This window comes from Aedes albopictus, chromosome 3 (assembly GCF_035046485.1).
Source record: "Aedes albopictus strain Foshan chromosome 3, AalbF5, whole genome shotgun sequence".
NCBI lineage: Eukaryota > Metazoa > Arthropoda > Insecta > Diptera > Culicidae > Aedes > Aedes albopictus.
Window position 1 is genome coordinate 172,148,036 of NC_085138.1, and position 17,363 is coordinate 172,165,398.

At 45.9% G+C, this 17,363-nt stretch overlaps 1 protein-coding gene across 1 annotated transcript; it reads left to right on the forward strand.

Annotated features, from left to right (window-relative positions):
• Positions 1–313: 313 nt before the first annotated feature.
• On the forward strand, positions 314–16,685 carry LOC109406116 (dynein axonemal intermediate chain 7 homolog). The gene is made up of 9 exons (XM_062859084.1): positions 314–447; positions 515–552; positions 624–757; positions 815–1,268; positions 3,347–3,442; positions 3,512–3,819; positions 14,200–15,898; positions 15,964–16,456; positions 16,527–16,685. The coding sequence occupies exons 1-9, from the start codon at positions 427–429 to the stop codon at positions 16,662–16,664; spliced, it is 3,381 nt and encodes a 1,126-aa protein (XP_062715068.1). The 5' UTR covers positions 314–426; the 3' UTR covers positions 16,665–16,685.
• Positions 16,686–17,363: the final 678 nt, after the last annotated feature.

Sequence of the window (17,363 nt, forward strand, 5' to 3'; positions counted from 1 at the left end):
AATCAATAAATAATAATTTAATATTTTGATTTGGACCTTCTTCTTCTTCTTCTTGGCGTAACGTCCTCACTGGGACAAAGCCTGCTTCTCAGCTTAGTGTTCTATGAGCACTTCCACAGTTATTAACTGAGAGCTTCCTCTGCCAATGACCATTTTGCATGCGTATATCGTGTGGCAGGCACGAAGATACTCTATGCCCAAGGAAGTCAAGGAAATTTGATTTGGACCTATTTGGACCATAGTTGAGGCTTGGTTAGAACCGGAAGCTCAATTTTTCCAGAAAAGTAAACGTAGGTATGTCAAAACGTATGCCGTGCTTGATGTCGTGTCATCGCGCCTAGTAGGCCGTTTCATTAGAAAAAATCATCACAAAAATCAGCACAACTTCAAAGGCTTTAAGGCAGCTCTCTCCCACCGTTCACCACAATGGCCAAGAAAACAGCAAAGGTAAGATATTGCTCTCCTGAATTCAATTTTTTGCCATTCATGCTTCTTCTTTGAACTCATTCATCAGAAGAAAAAAGCACCAAAGATCTCTCCAGAAGAACAGCTGTAAGTTGTGAATTAGATTGGCAGGTTTTTACCCCGGCAATTACCTAAATTACCACTTTCATTTATCCCAGCGCAATTCTTCAACAAGAGGCAGAAACAAAATGGCAAGCCGAGCAGGTGGCTCTGCAGGAGAAAAATAACGTGGAACTCAAAGAGTACAACCAACGGCGCGTCATTTTGGTTGACACCAACAAGTTCTTCAGAAGTATTGCGTCCGAAATCGATTTTATCGATAGAATTCAAAATTCCCAATCATTTTCAGAACTTGAAAAAACCGCGGCAGACACTTATCGTAAATTAACCAAAAGCCAAAACTGGGAGCATTACCTTTCCTGCAAGAAAACTCCCGACCCCGCCAATGCAGCCCAACTGCGTGACTTCCTCTACCAGTGGAGTTATGAACTGGAACAGCAGAGGAAAAATTACACCAGCTGGACGCTGAACGTAAACGAGCGAAGCATACTGACTCAAGACGACACCGTGCCCAACAAAACGTGGCAATGTCTCTGCGATGAAAATAAAGACGCTGTTGGGTCGTCATATCTTCCCGGAATTCGTAATGCGCTCCACATTCTTGCTCTTATCGAGGACTCGGCGCTCAAAAGCTTTTCGCAAAAAGAAGTTGTCAAGGTACGGGATGAAATACGCGCCCAAATTGCTCAGGTGCTGGACGAAATAACGATGCGAGTGGGAGGCAATATATGGCGTGATATGATGTGAGTACGCAACGGGTCATTCCACGTCAGATCGGCAAATCATTTACAAATTATTATTACCAGCTTCGGCTATACTGCCCCACTTGCATAACAGTCCAATCTTTTTTTTTTTCAATCCATTTATTTGAAAGGCTCATGCGTGCCTAGCACTTAACGGAGCCAAACTACATTATTGTAAGAATACTATGTTTACAACTAAAAACTAACACAATTAACTTTTACGCGCTGTCTTCTTCGGACGTAGCATCTCCGTTGATGTCGAACCCGCAGCAGCAAACTGGGCACGACGTTCGGTCGCTTCTTGTTTGTTGACCGCTTCTATCACTGAGGTTGTCCATTTGATCAATTCAGCCTGGGCCTTTTCTTGCCTTTTCCGTTTTTTTTCCGCTTCGTCCCGTATCTTTCTTTGCTGTTCCATTTCTTGATGTACCGAGACGCCTGCATTCGTTTGTTGTATAGCTTCCTCCGATATGATTTCCTCCTCGATGATAACAACATCGTCCGTCAGTGCTGCAGTACCCGATTCCACGATCCCAGCATAGGAAACTGGCTGCTGTTTCTTCTTCTGCTTCGGCGTTTTCGTTTTCCGCATTGGACAATTTGCTTTGAAATGTCCCTCCTTGTTGCACCAAAAACACTTCTCCTTCAGCCCGTCGTAGAACACTCGTACTTTCCATGTCATCACTTCCAAAGAGGGAGGAATCTTTTTCCACATACACTCCACGAACGAGGCCCAGACCGGCGGGGAATTTTTCATGGACAACTTTTCCCACTTTTCCGTACTCAGAAAGAGCTGCAACCAGAACGTCGTCATGTACCTCCGGAGAAAGATCGAACAGCCGGGTGTAAACAACATTGCTGCCCCCAACAGAGACATCCACGTCTACTATTCTTCCATCAGTATAATGGAATTTTATTGCTCCTACATTCCGGCCTAATGTTTCTTCCATCGCTTCTCGTGATTTGTATTTCACACAAAAAGATCTTTGCGGTGGAAATTTATACACAACTTCCTCCTGCAAAACATCCGTGTGTATCCGCTTTGTAAACTCCGCAATTTCCATCCACGACGGCGGCAAAGACCCCGTGGGGAACCGAAACTGTAACGTGTTTGAAAACACGAGCTATATTGTGGCTATCAAAACTGTGTGAACTGAACAATCAAACGCAGCACCAAACAAAGGGCTACTGCTATTTATCACTCCGACGGAGAGCACACTGCCGATGCGTGTGATGCAGAGTACAGCACAAAAGCAACTGAGTCCAATCTTTGCTGGGTTTCCTATTTATATGGGACTGTTATGCGAGTGGGGGCAGTATAGTACCTCAAATTCGCTATAGTCGATTTTCAACCTTTAACGATAAAAAAAAAACAATATGAAACATTGTATGAATACAAGACCACACTCTCAAAAGATGATTGCAATCATTCAGACTTAACAATTTGTTAAAATTATAATAGAAATAAATCATTTTCCCTATAATTTCGGCTTCCTTGCATCCTATTTCAGCATAGTATTCCAGTTATGGCTAATCCCATAAGGAATGCATGCGAATAGTGCGAAGTGGGACCGAAATAAGAAAACGTGTCCATAACTGGTACAGGGTTCCAATCATTGGCGCACGCCGTAATTAATACTTAAAGTAGATTTGGCTTGGTTTGTTTATTTTTCCTGTAAATCATGGAAACTACACGATCATTTGACATATTTGAAACATTCGTCGGTCTTCTTATTTTTATAGAAAAAGTTTTCCTAAGGTACAGACACTTTAATGACTATTGTTCAATGAACAAAAATACGAGGAAATTTGCAAGCTCAATGTTTGGAGGCAACTATTATCCTACACGCAGGGATGGGAACACTCACTTGGAAAGAGTCACATTCACTTGGTATTTTCACGTACACAGTTGTTAAAACACGAGCCAAGGAGGGAGTGACAAAAAAGTACTAATTAGCATATTTAAAATTAATGAATTAACACTTTATGGTAAGCACGCATTTTGTCGATTTGGCATGGAATGACATTGATAAATTGACGGAAAAGAATCAACTTCACCAAGAAAAATAACTCCTCAGACCGATGGATCCCATAAAGGCAGAATTTATGTTCACGTCGGATATCATCAACTTCTACTTGTGGAGTTTTCAGCACGTCCCGCTTCCACCGGAATAGTAAGAATGACCGAATTCCTTTCACCACATCATCCCATTATAACTGCGCCCGTCATCGTTTCTCCGCAGCAACTATTTGGTCAAAGTAATTGAAATGAGGTCTCTTTCAATCACATTTCAAAAACCGCCGTCGTTTGATCTGAAGGACTGCTCCATGCGGGGAATGTGGACCCAGTTTGATCACTTTTCCGATTTGGACCCATCGTTTCGGTGTCCAATTTCGGAAACCATTCCGGACCTGATTGCTTCGCAGGAAATGGAGTGGGCAGATAGGAACCTATTGAAAGCGCAGAAGCTACAAGAAATGAAATCTAGCAGGAATCGTTATGAGGAGGAGAAGAGGAAGAAAGAGCTCGAGGAGCTGGAGGCTGCCAAAGGTAAAAATCTTTTAGCGGAGCACCATCAAACTAATTTTTACTACATAATATCTACATGTACATATTATGTACATTTTTTTCTGATTTAGCACGGTTACTTTTTTCTGTAGCATTTCTTGAGATTAGTCTTAAAAGCTACTGCACCCACCCATTCAGCAGTTCAAATCCGAATCAGAATTCTCTTTTTGCCTCATAAGGAATAATGCTCCACAGCTAGCGGCTCAATTAAGATTTTCCCTTTTTGATAACTAATATTTCGCGTTTCTGGCTGGCGTATTTAAAAAAAAGGGTGTGGGACTAGAGTGCCCCACATTTGTGTAAAAGTTGATGTTGAACAGGTGTTGAGATCCCTTTCGTTGCGACCAAATAGTTTTTCGGTCGTGACGAAAGCCCTGCATTCAGTGTTTGGATGAAAAGTGATCAGTGAACCAGTTTTTCTTCCCTTCTGTTGGTTCTGTTTCAATTACCAAGCGGTGTATGTTCTCTCGTCGAGTCGCATGGTTCACGAAGGAACACAAAGAAGATACTCCGATATAGACAAGCTGCGACGATGAGCGGGCATCGCTAAGTGTAACACTTACCGATGATCTCACATCGTTGGCTTGGGGCAACTGTGAATAATCGTTATTTTTATCAGTATTTAATGCGTTTTCGCTTTAAAAACGTGAACTACTATTTAATTTAACTGTATTCATGATGTTGCAGGTTGTGTAGTCACAATGAAAAAAGAATTAAGGCAATAAAATATCCTTACCGAATGCATCGCTTTTATTAGCGCCATCGAGCATCTTCTCTCTTGATTGCGCTCTCGTATCGAACCGGACAAGAGCATCAACAGCATTTCGAGGAGCGTTCCTGAGCATGTTGGTTCACGAAATGTTACATTCGCGAATGTATCACTTGCTGAGCATGGACCATTTAGTGGTTCACGATAAAAATCCACACACTGCCTGCATTCGTTTCTGCAATATTTCCTCAAGAAGTTCCGTCCAGGAGTTCCATCGAATAGAAACCCCAGAAAGGAGTATTTGAGGGATCTCATAAGGTTCTTTTGGAGGAAACATGAAGAAACTTCTAGAAGGACTCAGAAGGATCTTCAGTGATCCTTCTTGGGGGTCCTCCAGTAGTTATTGGTAGATTTTCACGGGAATTGCTTTTGGGTATTACTACTTTCAGTCCTGAGCGAGCACCCACAGTGGCGCAGAGGGCCAAGTTGAAAGATCTTTATTATATACGATTGCCAGCCTTCGCCTTGATCTGTGAGCAGGTCAAATTTCTGTCGACTTGCTTTACTTCGTTGATAAGACTGCGCTGCAATGAGCCTCTGGGTCTACCTCTGATGCGCTGTCCTACTGAGTTCCAATCTAACGCTTGCTTGCAGATTTCGTTTCCGCCCCTGCGTAGAGTGCGGCCGACCCACCTTCACTTTCGCTTCCGAACTTCTGTCGCTATCAGCTTTTGATGACGTCTACGATGGAGCTCCATGTTGGAGATCCAACTGTGAGGCCACCAACATTCGGAATTTAGTGCGTCGATTAATCTGGTTGTTTTTCATACATTTCGTAAACTCGCAAAAGCAGCCTTTTTTTTCCTTCTAAACCATAGGGGGATAATCTGCTCAACAGACACCCTAACAGAAGGTTGGTATACAAGTACTTTACAACCGAAAGCTTGTGACGCTTGATAAACGGTGAAGTGATCGGGACGGCCTATTGGAGGAAATGTGTACGTGCTGGAATCATCCGTGAACGGACAAGTACGACCTTGGCTGAAGTGCTACACTCTGGCACCGCACCGTCCTTTCTTGGCCTGGAATGGTCTTGGGCATTGGAATTACAACTTTGGTGCGGAAACTCGGCCCGTGCAGCTTCAAACAGGGTAAGATCCAGTTCTGCCACTTCTATGATGTGTGCGTCCTGGACAAGCAAGTTGCCGGGAGCCGGAACGAGGGATAGGGTAGCTAGGGACAGCTCAACCTTTGGTATGTATCCATTCAAACGTGTTCAATTTCAGCGGAAGAAGGTAATTCATTTTTGTTGACATATTTAAAACCGGCATTTTGCCCATTTCATCCCATCCATATTTTAAAAATATTATTTTTGTGTTACTTGGGTAGAGATAACAATTGAGATTCATCTTATTTAGCTTTCCATTGTCTCTGTATTATAATATATTACAATTTTCATTTTTATATGACGGGGTTTACACACACACGGGGGGGTAGCCTAAGGGAGTTAAATGAACTGATGCCCGGACTTAAGGTCGTGGATTTGCCAGACTTTTGTCATGAGATAGCAACTTTATGTTGACTACCGAAGGAATTCAGGAATTTTAACTCACCCTGCTACAACAAACCATCAGGTAGATCATTCCCTCCCGGAGTGATTCTGCAGCCATAGGTAATCCTTGCGATGATGGTGGGTACACTTCAATCATCATCATCAACAGACACCCTAACAGAAGGTTAGGGTAGTGTAGGTCTGAGGCCGTTTTCTACAACAAAAGTAAAAGCCAGGACTACTCTCTCCTCATACCCACTAAACACATTCCTATGGTCGCCAAACCCTACGTCTCTCCGGAACCACCAAGAAGGTATTGCTTCAGAGAGGGGCTAGTGCACATCGCACCCTCGAGGTTAGCTGCGTAGCCTAGAAGCAACGAACATCGATGACTCGCTCTGGAGAGTCCATCACGGTAACATGCTGACGCTTAGCCAGTTTCCCGAGTGGTCCTCGCCAGTCCCTTTGCCCTCGGAAGGCGGGCAGGGTCAACTCCGCCCGCGCCCAACTGCTTTGCAGACATCAAGAACTGATGCCCACGTGCAACCCGATCTGACCTGCTGAACCACTACCCTTCAGGCCCTATCAGCTGCACCAGAAGGTTGCTGACAGCAGGGTCTCCACCTGCCCCGACCCTTGCCGGGGACCCCTTTCCAACCGCGGGCTCGGATCCAACCCAGTAGACCGACGCCACGACAGCACCGCTACCGGGACTTCCTCTCCGCGGCCACTAAATCGCTGTAAGGGTCTATCTCGACCGCAGGGCACCGGTATGACCTACGAAGCCGACTCCGAACCCCTGGACCACCTCTTGTACTGCATCTGGACTAGCCATTCTCCGAGTCCACGCGCCACCTCCTCTGTAGCTCCCAGACGATATGGGTAATAGCCGTTGAAACGGCGTTCCAGCCAAACTCATCCCTACACATCCTCTGGACCAAATTGTCCGGAGTTGTGTCCTCCCCGCATGTGGCAAGCATGCGGTCACGCATTGTGCGAAAACGCGGGCACACGAACAAAACGTGTTCCGCCGTTTCCTCTAAACCATTGCACACTGGGCATTCGGGAGAATCGGCATGCCCGAAACGGTGCAGATACAGTCGAAAGCAACCATGACCTAAAATGACTTGTGTCAGGTGGAATGTAACTTCCCCATGGCGCCTATTAATCCAACTATCTACCCTCGGTATCAACCTATGGGTCCACCTTCCTTTGGTGGAACTGTCCCACGCGCGCTGCCATTTGACCATAGAGGCCATCCTGGCATCGAGCGGCTACCTTCTACCAAAGCTGTGGCACCACCAATGAACTGGGAACAGGATTTATAGTGTTGGGCAAGATGCGACAACGTGTGATCGGGTGGCAGCCGATCAACGCAAGGTTGTGCATGTTGAGAGTTAAGGGCCGTTTCTTCAACTACAGCATCATCAACGTCCACTGCCCACACGAAGGGAGACCTGATGACGAGAAAGAAGCGTTCTACGCGCAGTTAGAGCAAACATACGATGGTTGCTCGCCGCGTGACGTGAAAATTGTTGTCGGCGACATGAACGCGCAGGTAGGAAGGGAGGAAATGTACAGACCGGTAATCGGGCGAAACAGCCTGCACGCCGTATCGAATGATAACGGCCAGCGATGCGTAAATTTTGCAGCCTCCCGTGGTATGGTAGTCCGAAGCACCTTCTTCCCCCGCAAAGATATCCACAAAGCCACCTGGAGATCACCCGACCATCAAACAGAAAACCAAATCGACCACGTTCTAATCGACGGTAAATTCTTCTCAGATATAACCAACGTCCGCACATACCGCAGTGCGAATATAGATTCGGATCACTACTTAGTCGCTGTATGCATGCGCTCAAAACTTTCGACAGTTATCACCACGCGTCGAAGTCGAACGCCGCGGCTCAACATCGAGCAACTTCGTAACGTAGAAGTGGCTCAAGACTACGCGCAGCAGTTAGCAGTGGCCCTACCAACGGAAGAGCAGCTTGGCGCAGCTACACTTGAAGATGGCTGGAGGGACATCCGATCCGCCATAGGTAGTACCTCGGCTACAGCACTAGGTTTCGCGACTCCGAATCACAGAAACGACTGGTACGACGGCGAATGTGAACAGTTGAAAAACGAGAAGAATGCAGCATGGGCGAGAATGCTGCAAAACCGTACGAGAGCGAATGAGGCAAGTTACAAACAGGCGCGGAACAGGCAGAACTCAGTCTTCCGGATGAAGAAGCGCCAGCAGGAAGAACGAGATCGCGAAGCGATGGAAGAGCTGTACCGCGCTAAGGACACACGAAAGTTCTACGAGAAGCTGAACCGCTCGCGCAAAGGCTTTGTGCCACAAGCCGACATGTGCCGAGATAATCACGGGAATATTCTCACGAGCGAGCGTGAGGTGGTCGAGAGGTGGCGGCAGCATTACGATGAGCACCTCAATGGCGACGTTGCAAGTACCGAAGGTGGCGTGGTAACAGATCTAGGAGTATGTGCACAGGACGAAAGACTTCCGGCCCCTGACCTTCAAGAGATTGAGGAGGAGGTTGGCCGGTTGAAAAACAACAAAGCCGCTGGAGCAGATCAACTACCAAGCGAGCTTCTAAAATACGGTGGAGAAGCACTGGTGAGAGCACTACACTGGGTCATTACCAAGGTTTGGGAGGAGGAAGTATTACCGGAGGAATGGATGGAAGGTATCGTGTGTCCCATCTACAAAAAGGGCGACAAGTTGGATTGCGGGAACTACCGCGCGATCACACTACTGAGCGCTGCCTACAAGATACTCTCTCAAATTTTATGCCGCCGTCTATCACCGATTGCAAGAGAGTTCGTGGGGCAATATCAGGCTGGATTTATGGGTGAACGCGCTACAACGGACCAGATGTTCGCCATCCGCCAGGTGTTGCAGAAATGCCGCGAATACAACGTGCCCACACATCACTTGTTCATCGATTTCAAATCGGCGTATGATACAATCGATCGAGAACAGCTATGGCAGATTATGCACGAATACGGATTCCCGGATAAACTGATACGGTTGATCAAGGCGACGATGGATCGAGTGATGTGCGTAGTTCGAGTATCAGGGACACTCTCGAGTCCCTTCGAATCTCGCAGAGGGTTACGGCAAGGTGATGGTCTTTCGTGCTTGCTGTTCAACATTGCTTTGGAGGGTGTAATAAGAAGAGCGGGGATAAACACGAGTGGGACGATTTTCACGAAGTCCGTTCAGCTGCTTGGTTTCGCCGATGATATTGATATTATTGCTCGTAAATTTGAGACGATGGCGGAAACGTACATCCGACTAAAGAGTGACGCCAAGCGAATCGGATTAGTCATTAATGTGTCGAAAACAAAGTACTTGATGGCAAAGGGCTCCAGGGAGGAATCACCGCGCCCGCCACTCCGAATTCATATCGACGGTGATGAAATCGAGGCGGTTGAAGAATTCGTGTACTTGGGCTCACTGGTGACCGCCGACAACGACACCAGCAGAGAAATTCAAAGGCGCATTGTGGCAGGAAATCGTTCTTACTTTGGACTCCGCAGAACTCTACGATCGAATAAAGTTCGCCGTAACACGAAGTTAACCATCTACAAAACGCTGATTAGACCGGTCGTCCTCTATGGGCACGAAACATGGACCCTACGTGCAGAGGACCAACGCGCCCTTGGAGTTTTCGAACGGAAGGTGTTGCGTACCATCTACGGCGGAGTGCAGATGGAAGACGGGACTTGGAGACGGCGAATGAACCACGAGCTGCATCAGCTGCTGAGAGAACCAACCATCGTCCATACCGCGAAAATCGGGAGGCTACGGTGGGCGGGTCACGTCATCAGGATGTCGGATAGCAACCCGACTAAAATGGTTCTCGAGAGTCATCCGACCGGTACAAGAAGACGTGGAGCGCAGCGAGCTAGGTGGATCGACCAAGTGGAGGACGATCTGCGGACCCTACGCAGAGTGCGGAACTGGAGGCAAACAGCCATGGACCGAGTGGAATGGAGGCGGCTACTATGTACAGCAGAGGCCACCCCGGCCTTAGCCTGACCGGTAAGGTAAGGTAAGGCCATCCTGGCAGTCCTGCGTATGCCTCTTGTGCCGCGCATTTCGAAGCACTGCATGTCCTCACTGATAAGAATGCTGATAGGCATCATACACCAAAACCTCCATTTAGGTAATGAGTCGGGACTGCCTAAATAGAATTTTTACCTAAATGGATTCATTACCTAAATGGATTCAGTTTATTACCTAAATGGAGTACAAGGTTTCAAAAAAGTTTAAGAAGGGAGAGTTACTAGGAGGTTTAAAGAAGATCATGCAGAGTTCCAGATGGCTTTCTAGGAATTTCAGGAGGGGGGGGGGCTTCAGGGGCGTTTTCAGGGTTTTTGGAGGGTGTTAGATCTGAATTGTCATTCAAATGACTAGCTGGGCACGAAAAACCCTGTGTATTCCGCCAGACTGAAAAATTGTTGAATGTCAGGTCAAAGTCGAGTCATTTTTTATCGTATGTTGAGCCATTGTTGGGCCAACATTGATCATCTGTTGGGTCTATGTTGGGTTTGGTGGCCAAAATAAAAACAAGTGAATGATAAGTTGATGGCGGGTTTGACGTCATCATTGCTGGAGCTGGTATCAAATAGAATGATGGAAGGATGGTTGCTTATCTCAATTTCAGCTGGAAATGACGCTGGATACTGAAACTTTTCAACACTGCATGGAAGGGGGGGGGGGTGTTTAGGGGGCATATCACAACATTTCACCCTCCCCCCTTCCCCCTTAACACACTCACTACTTATTTCCCGTAAACCAACCTAATACCTAATCTTATGTACTCCAACTGATTTGAACACAATCAAATTCCATTTAGGTAACGTTACCTAAATGGAGGGACCTAAATAGATTTTACCTAAATGGATCCTACCTAAATGGAGGTTTGAGTGTACCAGTAATGACGCAGAGAGCGTCGTGTGGCACGGTACGGTACGCGCTCGCAACCCTCAGGCACATAAGCCTGTAAGTACTTTCCAGCTTCCGTCGGTAGCATTTAGTACTTAGCGCGGTGCCCCACGCCGGGCCGCCATACCTAAGTATGGATGTAGCAACACTAGCCAGAAGCTTGCGCTTACTGGCGTACACCGCAGAGCTATTGGACATCATCCGGGACAGTGCCGCAATAGCTGTGGAGGCTCTTTTACAGGCATAATCGACGTGGCTACCGAAGGTAAGCTTATCGTCGATCATCACGCCCAAGTGTTTGACGGAGCGCTTTGACAGGATAGTACACTCTCCTACACTGACCTCCGTCTGCTGCTCCGACTTCAGGTTGTTAACAACCGTCACCTCTGTCTTGTGGTGAGCCAGCTCCAGTTTTCTGGACCGCATCCACGCCTCCACAACCTTGATCGAGTGGTTTTTAGTCAACTTTACCTCCTCGATCGTTTCACCGTAGACTTCGAGCGTAATATCATCGGCAAATCCGACAATCACCACTCCCACTGGATACTCTAACCTCAACACCTCGTCGTACATGACATTCCATAACACCGGACCCAGGATGGAACCTTGCGGGACTCCTGAGGTTATGTGAAAGCACTTCCGACCCACCTCCGTGTCGTAGACTAGTACACGATTCTGAAAGTAACTTCCGAGAATCTTGTACAGGTACTCTGGTATCCCCAGACGCAAGAGCGCATCGGCAATAGCAGACCAGCTGGCGCTATTAAACGCATTCCTTATATCCAGAGTCACTACCGCGCAAAAGCGAATTCCCCTCCTCTTAGGCTCGAGTGCTGTCTCGGCGGTTTTTGTAACCGACAAGATAGCGTCTACGGTGGACCTCCCCTTCCGGAAGCCGTACTGGTTACTCGAAAGACTATTTTCGCCCTCGGTGAACCGCAACTTTCTATTGAGGATGATCTTTTCGAGCACCTTCCCCGCCGTGTCAATCAAGCATATTGGTCTATATACCGACGGGTCTCCGGGTGGTTTCCCCGCCTTTGGCAATAGTACCAGGCTCTGCCTCTTCCAAGCTTCTGGGAAAACTCCCTCGTCCAGGCATTTCTGCATAGCAGACCTCAACATCTCGGGAGCCTCTGCAATAGCTACTTTTAAGGCCAGGTTCGGAACTCCGTCCGGACCTGGGGCCTTACCTACGCTAAGGGACTTTGCTATCCCCGCAAGTTCCACATCGGTGACCCTCTCCTCATCGCCAGCCCCAGTCCCCGACTGTCCTACGAAAGGAGGCCAAGGACTAGGATCATGACGCGGAAAAAGTCCTCCAATGATCCCCTCCAACATCTCTGGAGATTGCTCTGTAGGAACCATCACACCTCTCGTCTTGGCCATAACGATCCTGTAGGCGTCACCCCACGGGTTCGTATTGGCACTCTGACAGAGACCCTCAAAGCAGGCCTTTTTGCTTGCTCTTATCTCGGTCTTAAGCGCGGCTTTTGTAGCGGCGAACACCACCCGCCGTTCATTACGCTCTTCCTCTGATCGTGCTCACTGCATCCGCCGCCTAGCCCGTAGGCAGGCGCGGCGCAGGTCCGCAATCGCAAAAGCAGCCTTCGCCTTCTAGATCCGTGCACCTATGTCGAACTTGGTGCCGCCATTTGGCTACCAAGATATTGGAAGCTTTCAACATTCTCCACTGATTGCCCAGTTACCGTGAAGCTAGAGGGATTGACCGTGTTTACAGTCAACGATTTGAGTCAGGAGGGGGGGGGGGGGGGTTCGGCCAATGACTTTTTTGTATGGACGAATAAAAAATTTTGTATGGACTAATGACCACGCGGGGGGGGGGGGGGGGGGGTTGAGAAGTACCAAAAAAATGACCACGTGGTTTATGGACAGCCCCTGATTTCTCACTGAATTTTAATTACATATTTTTTTCTGTGTGAGCGTTTCACTTCCTTCTCGAGAGCCAAATAGCGCTGACGGGCTACGGGTTTGGCTCCTCGTGTTTGCGTTCTTGATGGCACTCCATTGATCTTCTACGCTTCCACCTACTGGAATATTCGCAGCACGGTTCTCTTGCTCCTCGACAAAGGACCTTTTCACCGCAGCGTCTTCCAGTCGGCGTGTGTTGAATATTTGGAGAAATTCCTGAAAAAATATGCTTAGGAATTTCAGAAGGAATTTCTGAAAAACAAATCAGTACCAAGGCTAAGAAGAATGTCAAAAGATACCATTCGAAGTGTTTCAGACGGATCTCAAAGTGTAGAAGAATCTCTCTGAGTAAGCTTTTTTATGGATCCCAGAAGAAACGCTTTGAAGATGCGAAGGGGTATCTTTTCCAGAGGTCACAGAGGAAATATCTTGGGGTCTGTCCATAAACTACGTAGACTCTTAGGGGAGAGGAGTGTTGGGGGTCTGGCCAAAGTCTACGCTCCATACAAATTTCAAAACTTTTGTATAAACAAACGTCTACGAGGAGGATCCCTGAGATGGCCTAAAATGAGTCTACGTAGTTTATGGACAGCGCCATGCAGTATTTTTCATTTCAATTTTATTTTCATTTTTCGGCATTTAGTGGGGCAATGAGAGCGCCAGTCAGTCCAAAACCGATGATAAGGAGCTTATAATAATGAGGGGTAATGGCTGAAAAGTTTTTGCTGACAACATAAACGCCATGGGATAGGAAAAGGATATTTTGGTGTTTTTTAAGTTATCAGCCCTCAAATAAATTAATAAATAAATAAATTATGTGGAAATATGATAATTTGAGTTTCAGGAGGATTTGCAGAAATCTTCCATTTTTGCGAATAAGAAGAAAAATTTCGGGGACACTGAGAATGTGTTTCCAATGAAACATTAACATCTAAATGGCTATCGATGTATATTTTATATGTATTCCAGTCGGCTCTTCAATACCATTATGCAACCCATATCGTCCGCTCAATCCTAGAACTAGAACCATATTATGGTCCCAAAAAATTGTATTAAATTGGGGACACCCACACGAAGAAAACTGGTTGGAAGTTGTTGGAATATGCATAATAGTTCATTTCTGCGTGCGTATTCTCTTCATCTTCCATCATATGTTATTTGTGAAACATGATGATGATTTGGTCAAACCTGAACAATTTTTCATTACAGCTGGTACTTCAAAAAAGGAATCAAATAAACCAACCGGTAAGAAAACGGCCAAGAAAAAGAAAAAGAAATCCAAAGATAAAACAGACATCAAACCACTAGAAGCTCCACCGCCGGTAGTAACTGAACAAACAACGGTTGATATTGATGAACTCTATGTGCTACAAGAGCAACAACATTACGAACAAAAAATGGAACACATTGGACCAAAATCATTGAATATCGGCAATGAGTACATAAACCTCAGACAATATACCATCAACGGAGGAGTTTTTGCTATTCATCGTTTTGATAAGTTGCCTCAACCTTCCGAACTTAGAGGTGATTTCATATATTCTTCATTGCCAGAAGACCTGAAGTTAACAGAAAAGAAATTCACTTGTGAAGGTGACACTGATCTAATGGTTTTCAAAGTTACGCTTCCTGGACAATATTTCTGGTGGCATAGTCCTGTCGTCTGCCGTTGGGAGATTTGGGAAGAAAGTGATGAATTCCTCTCTCTCAACGAGGAACTGCAAAAATTTCATTTAAACTATGATAAAATTATGGAAGAAAAGTCGAAACAACTTTTTAGCGCGCCAAAGTTGTCCAAGCAAACGATGAAACCAACGATCATTTCAGATTTTTCTATCACCGATATTCCGATGGAAGTGAAGATACACTTTCTAATTAAAGACCATGTTCTACCGAGAATTCCACAGCGATTTGAATTCCACGCCGAGATGCATAAGCAATTTACTATTATACAAAGTCTGTTCATGCGCGAACAACGACTAAAAATTGAGGAGAAACTTAACGATCTCCTGAATCTAACTTTTCAAAAAATGAAAGCATCGGGGCAAAGTCTCGACGAGCAAAAAGAAGCTCTTAGAGTTCCTAGTATCTCAGATATTCCAGAGGGTAAAGAAAGTATGGCCTCTTTGGATGGTTCTTTGGTAAGCTCGGAGGTTCAAACACCAATGACATCAATGCTTGAAGAGCTGGTTGAGGCGCAATACGCACCAGCATATCTGTTTCCACCGTGCCGAAAGATTCCATTTTTAATTATTGCTGAAAAACAACAATCGGAACTAAGTGATTTGGATCTCGACGACATGATGCAAGACATTTTGGAAAGCGTCATTTCGGATGACGATTTCAGTTCCGAGTCAGTTTACAAGCTGTTCTCAACGTTCATTAAATTCCTGGATCGTCTCAGAGAGCTGGAACAACCGGTGTTTCCAGAACCTGTCGAATCTGAGGAACCAGAAGCAGATCCACATGTTACCCCCGCTGCCAAGCCCAGAACAGTCTCGAGGGAATCCACTCATCGTCACCCATCGTGGACAGATCTACGCAGTGGAAGAACATCCAGGATGATATCTTCGTTTTCTATGCCGGGAGCACAACGCCCACAATCGAGGAATTCAGTTAAACTGGCTAGAAAGAAACGGAAGCGTAGAAAGTCAACAATCCTTCAAAGTGCCTCTGACGCCTCAACGGACGAGGAGCGTGAGCCAAAAGCAGCTGATCCAATCGAACTTAAAAAGCTGGCACATCCAGCGGGGCGTTGGACCACTAGAGGAATACACAAACAAGAATATGATTCGGCTTCCAGAACTGTGACTATATGGACAGACAAGCTCGGAACGTTTGGATTCGCCATGGAGAGATACTATAATTTACCATTCAAAGGGTGGAACATGAGAAGAATTGGAAAGCTGTAAGTTGCTACGCTTCTATCAATAATGTTTTGTGAGTTATGTTGGTAAACGTGTTTCATTGCAGATCCGACTTAACAACAAGCTTAACTCTAGACTGCGTTGGCTTACAGCTGATCATTAACATTACAAAAACTGGATATACAGTACGTTTTCAATCGTCTATCCAGGACATCACACCGTCATCGCAAGAGCTATCTCTGGATGAACTTGTTAAATATCTTACCAACATAAACTTGAATGTTTTCCCCGATGTGGATGCACCATTTTATGTCACAGGAATGACCACACCAAAACACGAATCAATGGAGATCCACAGTTTGAAATGCATGGCCGCGTTTTGCCTGACGCACAACTTCACGAACTGCTTCTGGAACAAGTATGCGCCTTTCAGGGAAGCTCTATTTCAAAGTCGCCAAGTAATCGAAGGATGTCCGGAGCAGCAATTCGAAATAGTAATGGTGAATCCACTGAAAGTCGCAGTCGTTACGGTCGAAGAAGCATGTTCCCCCTTGGATGAAGTCATTCTGGCGTACCATCCAACTCCGGAAAACCAATCTGTAAGTGACGACGACGAGGGGAGCTCACCTAAATGAATGTCAGATCTTAATAATTATTTCTCCATTTCAGTATTATCCAGACGTGTATAGCCTCTTGAAGGGCAACCTGGAAGAACCATCTCGAAAATTGTTTTTAAAGACTCCACCTATGCTTCAGTGGAATGTTGCCCAAATTCTGCAGAAACTGCGACTGTTCAGTTATAGTTGAAATAAATCATTTTGGCTTGTGGTTTACTTTATGTAAACTATGAAACTGTACACTGTTGAAAATGCTTTGACATCCATGTGCACAACAGAACATGTGTTCGATGAATAAATTGAGATTTGAATTATGAAAAGAAACCCACGTACTCCAGTGAGACTCAAACTCGCGACTCCAAATTCGCTAGACGGGCGCTTCTATTCCTTCAAGCTACGGAGTCACTCGACTATCTCCATAGGAGTAGGCCTAGAACTGACCTCGATTCCACTGCATACTAATTGTCATACCAATAAGTGAATGGGAGACGGTGCCCGAAGATCTTGACAATTAAAAACAATTTCCTCTCCCACTTTGACACACATGTGCACAACAGTGTATGTGTAAGATGTTCATCTTATCCCATCCGAAGGAGGTTTGGATTGTAAAAAGAAGATAACCATGTGCGACTGTAGAATCGAGTTCAGTTCTAGGCCTACTGGCGACGGAGATAGTCGAGTGACTCCGTAGCTCGAAGAAATAGAAGCGCCCGTCTAGCGAATTGGGAGTCGTGAGTTCGAGTCTCACCGGAGTACGTGGATTTCTTTTCATAATTCAAATTATAATCCTTTGTGCCTCACATATCACGTCACAGAAGGATACGTGGCATCTACTCAAACGGACGTCATCTACATTGACTTCCCTGCGGCATTCGACAAACTCAACCAC